Source organism: Octopus sinensis, linkage group LG6 (assembly GCF_006345805.1).
Source record: "Octopus sinensis linkage group LG6, ASM634580v1, whole genome shotgun sequence".
NCBI classification, from domain to species: Eukaryota; Metazoa; Mollusca; class Cephalopoda; order Octopoda; family Octopodidae; genus Octopus; species Octopus sinensis.
The window spans coordinates 21996726-22002725 of record NC_043002.1 but is presented as its reverse complement, the minus strand read 5'-3'; the positions used below and the strand labels follow the sequence as shown (position 1 = coordinate 22002725).

Sequence of the window (6000 nt, the reverse complement as noted above, 5' to 3'; positions counted from 1 at the left end):
TGTGACATGGACTTTGATCGGTGGTCAGCTAATTCATCGTTGTTTTGAAAGCGGTGTCTTTCGGAAGAAGCGAGAAGTGGGACTGAGCGCCAGCTGCGCATGTCTGCTGAGTGTGACGACGAATCGCCAATGCTCTCGTCTAAATCGTCCGAGAGTCGATCGTACGTAAGATTGTGGCTGTCTGCTTCCATGGCGATGTTTATTATTATTATTATTATTATTATTATTATTATTATTATTATATATTTCCAGACAGAAATCTGTAAAGTCGGTGCAAGTTAGGAATACCGTGTTAGAATTGAAATACGATATGTTGCTCAGCTGTTGTTGCGGCTCATATAAATGACTATTCCACTTGTTTTATAAAGTATGGCCACATCAAAGCGTGTGTAGTTCTTGGTGGTAATATATGACTTGTACTGAAGCTAGGTTTCGCAACCTGACCGTCGTTATCGTCGCCACTGTTTTGAATTTTGTTTTTATTGTTGCAGCTTCTGTAAATCTTGAGTCTAATTATCTCCCTTTATTTTTTGTATCCATCCACACAGAAACGTGTGTAGCTGGACAGAGCCATATCAGTGAATAAGATACACCTCTGTTGATGATGTTCTGGCTGATGCTGCTCTTGTCGTTGCTGCTTTTCACGCCGCTCTTTCTGCTTATTCTTGTTGCTGCTCTCAGAGTTAATTATTTCCCCTTATTTTAATTACTGTTTTATTTATTAATATTTTTGTCACTACAATACTTATTGTTGTCGTTATGAATATCACCAATGCTGTTATTGCTGGCTGCTTTTGCTATTATTGCTCTTCCTGCGGCCAATTTCTCACTTTTAATCCTTTTTATAATATTTTCTCTTGTGTATACTTGTGGTTATTACTGCTACCATAATTTTTATTGGCATTATGGTTGTTGGTGTTGTTATTGTATAGTTATTATAGATGTTTTTGACCACTAAAGTCAAATTAACTCCCCTTTGTTTTTTTTTTAATCAGTCCCTTATTTCTCTATGCGTATTCGAGTGTGCACGTAAACAGGTTCTCGGCGTTGTCGTTGTGTTTGTTACTGTTGTTGACGTCGTCCTTGTTGTTATATAGTTTTATTAATCAAACTTAATGTTACTTAAACTTGTTTCTATTTTCTCTGCTTCTGTTTCTCCTGTTGCTGGTATGTGGATTTTGGGATTAAAGATGGTGGTAGAAAAATGTCCTGGTAAAAAAGAAAAGACAAATTACTGACATTTACTATACAACAACTATTGGGGTTTTTAGAGCATTTATCATCATTATTTTATCCTCGTCGTATATAAGAACGTATTATCATTATCATTATTATTATTATTATTATTATTAGTAGTAGTAGTAGTAGTAGTAGTAGTAGTAGTAGTAGTAGCAGCAGCAGTAGTAGTAGTGGTGGTGGTGGTGGTGGTGGTGGTGATGGTGGTGGTGGTGGTGGTTGTTTTGGTGGTGGTGGTGGTGGTGGTGGTGGTGGTGGTAGTAGTAGTAGTAGTAGTAGTAGTAGTAGTAGTAGTATGAGAGAGCAGTACATGCCACCAAAGTGACTACTCGTCTGATTAGGGCACACCTTACTCGTTTGATTAGGTACATGCATCACAGTCATATGTGTATGTTATTGATGGCCTCATATCAAGATAAACTGTACATGACATTGCAAGTAGGGCACATAATTTTTTCTTCGGGTCGAGTAGCCCATCCCGCGCAAAAGGTCCCTGAATGAGGGTTGTTTGAGTATGATAAACGAAACACTCATGTTTCCAGAGGTGAATTATTCAAACCCCATAAGAATCCATCTCAATACATAACTATGATGCTTCCCCCTCCCCCGCTACTCCAGCTCGTGGAAAGAGATGCACGTATCGTCAGCCACTCAGGGAGATGTCCAACTGATTTAGATCAAGCATTCGACAGGCAAATCTGAGATAATGAGCCGAATATTTGCTGTAGTCCATCTTTTACAAGTCAAAACATGTACATGAAGACACTACCAATCAGTTAAGATCATGAAACACGATAAACTATTTTTATCATCATCATCATCATCATCATCATCATCCTTATCATCATCCTTATCATCAACATTATTATTATTATTATTATTATTATTATTATTATTATTATTATTATTATTATTTTATTATTATTATTATTATTAAGGCTGCAAACTGGCAGAATCATTAGCATGCCGGACAAAATGCTTAGCAGTATTTCGCCCGTCGCTACGTTCTGAGTTCAAATTCCGCCGAGGTCGACTTTACCTTTCATTCTTTTGGGATCGATAAAATAGGTACAAGTTGAACACTGGGATCAATGTAATCGACTCATCCTCACCTCCTCCAAGCTGCCCATGTACCAAAAAAAAATTTAATAATAATGGTAATTATTAGTATTATTATTGAGTGAGAAAGCATCGCATGCCATCAAAGTGACACTGGGGTACAATTATACGAAGCCCAATATATCCATCATGACTACCCGCCTGATAAGGGTACACCAGGCACAAGCATCACAACCACATCTGCGCTGATAAACGGTGCATAACCTTGCAGGTGGGGTCCAGTTAGAATTTTCTTGAGATTGAGTAGCCCAACCCGCTCAAAAGGGACCTGAATAAGGGTTGTTTAAGGGTGATGAACGAAACACCCGTGTTTCCAGAGGTGAATTATTCAAACTCCAAAGAATCCCTCTCAACACACGGCTATGATGCTCCCCCACTACTTCTGCTAGTGATCAGAGATGCATACATCGTCAGCCACTAAGGGATATGCTCTGCTGGTTATGGTCAAACAACTGACAAGCAAATCTGTGGTATTGAGCAGAATATTTGCTGTAGCCCATCTTTTATACCAAGACAAAACAATGTACATGATAATATTTCCAATCAGATAAGATTAGAATCCATGAGAGCCATTGCCTAGTACTGCATCAGAGCAATTATTTTCTAGATCAATCATCATCAGCATCATCATCATCATCATCATCATCATCATCAGCATCATCATCATCATCATCATCATCATCATCATCATCATTATTATCATCATTATTATTATTATTATTATTATTATTATTATTATTATTATTATTATTATTAAGGTGACGAACTGGCAGAATCGTTAGCATGCTGGATGAAACGATTAGCGGTATTTCGCCCGTTGCTACGTTCTGAGTTCAAATTCTGTCGAGGTCGACTTTGCCTTTCATCCTTTCGGAGGTTGATGTAATCGACTAGTCCCCTCGAACCAAATTTCCGGCCTTGTTCCTTTAGTAGAAAGGATTATTAATATTATCATCATCATCATCATCATCATCGTTGTTATTATTATTATTATTATTATTATTATTTTATTATTATTATTATTATTATTATTATTATCATCATTATCATCATCATTATCATCATCATCATCATTATTATCTTTATCATTATTACTATTACTATTATTATTATTATTATTATTATTATTATTATTATTATTATTATTATTATTATTATTATTATTATTATTATTATTTCGAGTTGCCACTGGTAAACGTATCGTTTGCAGGTAGGTGAGTTTGGGAAATATATCGGATCACTTTTGGAAAATAGATGGGCTTTGTTTTTATTTATTCATTTATTTTGTGTCGTGTGTCGTGTTTATGTGTATTTTACCTAATTTTCTGAGAAAATCCCAATGTATTAGCGGCAAGGAAGTTACCACAAGACAGTAAGACAGACAAATTTGTCAAGAAAATAGAGTAATCGCAAGCGAAAGTTTCAATTTTAGCTTTCCTAGCGTGTTCAATCAAAAAGAATCGACGGACTTAGGCCTACTTCCAAGCGTATTAATAACACGGGAGAGCTTTTTTATCCGAAGCATGTATTCAGAAACGAGGGAGAATATTTGCATGTATAGAAAAAAGCAATTAGAATCTCTGGCTGATATATAGCACGATGATATTCCATCCACTGAGGCAGAATATATAGAAGTGTGTGCGTAGTTTTCAAGACTGAAATAGAGGAGAACCAGCAAGTTAAACCGTTGCACCAAACGCCTGAGTATATGCAGAAGATGCCGCAATATATGGAGCAACGGAATACAGTGGTTGCGCCTAAAGATATTGGCAGAGACGTTTATACCATTAGTCCGTTGTCACTTTTATGGCACAGTAGTAATAAGAATATGTGCTCGGGTGGGATCTGTATTAATATGTGAATCCTGCGAAATACTCGAAGACCGAAAAGGTTGTTAGTAGTTGTATTTTCGTATGGGTACAGAGCGAAAAGGAATTAGACTTCTGGTGCTGGGCCAAAAGCCTAATTGCTATGAGTGCGGAAGAAAGTGCTACATGAGGGTCTCCAGCCCAAGGGAGATGGGAAAGCAGAGACTGTAACATCAGCAACAACAAAACCGAGAAATTAGTGTTTGGCAGTTCTAACATGTCGGAAAACACACGTAATCCTCAATACCAGGAGGTTGAAGGGTCTCCTCCCTGTTGTACCGCCCCATCGTCTTACAGTTTCTGAAGAATCAGAAGCTGTAGACGGGATTGCAAAAAAAGACACTAAAAAGAAAACAAATGAACCTAAACCGAAGGCGTGTACGGTATATGAAGAGAAGACCTTCCTGGAGCAACTTAAGATTCACTGTTCTACGGAGAAACAACGAGTTCGTTAGAGAAATGGTGAAGGGTTTAAAGAACATGATGAATATGATGTACTGGCTAAGGGGTTGAAGAAAAGAACACAGAACCAGAATTCAGTCACCATTACAATGTTCATCGCTATCCTTGTCAAATCACACGCCAATCACTAAAAAAATTAAAGACACTCTGTTATGCGTTGTTTCTTAATTATATGAAAATTCAGGATCGTCACATTTGGAAAGCTTCCTGTCAGAAGTCTTCTGGAACAGGATTGATCTTCGCCTGAGCAACAATTACAATTTAAATAGTACATCAACCAAGCCAAACCACAAAATCTGCCAACACAGCAATCCAACCATTTTACTAATCCTACCAATTCATCAAAACAACGCACAAAACCTGCCAACTCACCAACCAAGCCAACACACCAATCTGTCAGCTGACCAACTAAGCAACACAGCATTCCTGACAACAAACCAACACTACCAACACACCAATTCTGCCAACTTACGAGCCAAGCTAACACAAAAATCCTGTCAACTTATCAACTAAACAATACAGCAGTACGGACAAAAAACTGACCCTACCAACACACCAATCATGCAACCAACACTTCAAACGTGCCAACCTGTCAACCTGCCAAGAAAGCAATCCTGCCAATCAATACACCAACTTTGCCAAGGCGCCAACAGACTACAATTCCAGACAACCGACATCTATATACCAATACTGTAACTCAAGAAGCTGGCAAAATTCAAATTCACCAGCAGCAAAAGAACCCAGGAATCTCACATCAACCTACCCAACCCATACAACCACTGAGAGCCAGCACTAACACAACCAACTTTCCCAGCAAAATCACATACATCAATCATACTAATGCGCCAATCACCAACTTAACCAACCAACCAACCAACCAACCCACACCAACAGAGTCAAACCACATTAAAATCAGCAAACCCACATAAACCAGTCATATCAACAACTGCCAAATTATCAAACATAAAATCAAATCAAATCAAAGAATCAATTTACAAATAATTGAACAAATAAAAAAAAACAACCGCAGTAGCAACAATAACAACAACGACAACAAAAACAACAGCAACAACAACAGCATGAAGAAGCAGTAGAAGTTGAGGAGTTGTTGTTATTGCTAATATCGATCAGTTACTTTCTCCGAAGTGAACATTTCTTCGAACAAATTGCTGACTTCGCTATTTTTGAATATATTTCAAATGTATATTTTAACAGACATATCTGTTATATATATGTTTGTACTTGTTCAAAATATAATACTACTGCTGGATAGCACCGGGCGAAATCTGAAGGTGGACAAGCTTTATATTCTAAA

At 37.5% G+C, this 6000-nt stretch overlaps 1 protein-coding gene across 2 annotated transcripts in view; it reads right to left on the bottom strand.

Moving 5' to 3' along the window:
* Positions 1–6000, bottom strand: part of LOC115213002 (UNC93-like protein) — a 77361-nt gene that overhangs the window by 38415 nt on the left and 32946 nt on the right. The window contains exons 2-3 of one of the 2 annotated variants that reach the window (XM_036503708.1): positions 233–1209; positions 1–199 (exon numbers count right to left, since the gene is read on the bottom strand). The exon at positions 1–199 is cut by the window's left edge and continues 54 nt beyond it. In XM_036503708.1, coding sequence (XP_036359601.1) covers positions 1–191 — 191 coding nt within the window. In that variant the 5' untranslated portion in view covers positions 192–199; positions 233–1209. Of the gene's footprint in view, positions 211–232; positions 1210–6000 lie in introns of both variants that reach the window. The other variant, XM_029781898.2, reaches the window with a different exon arrangement.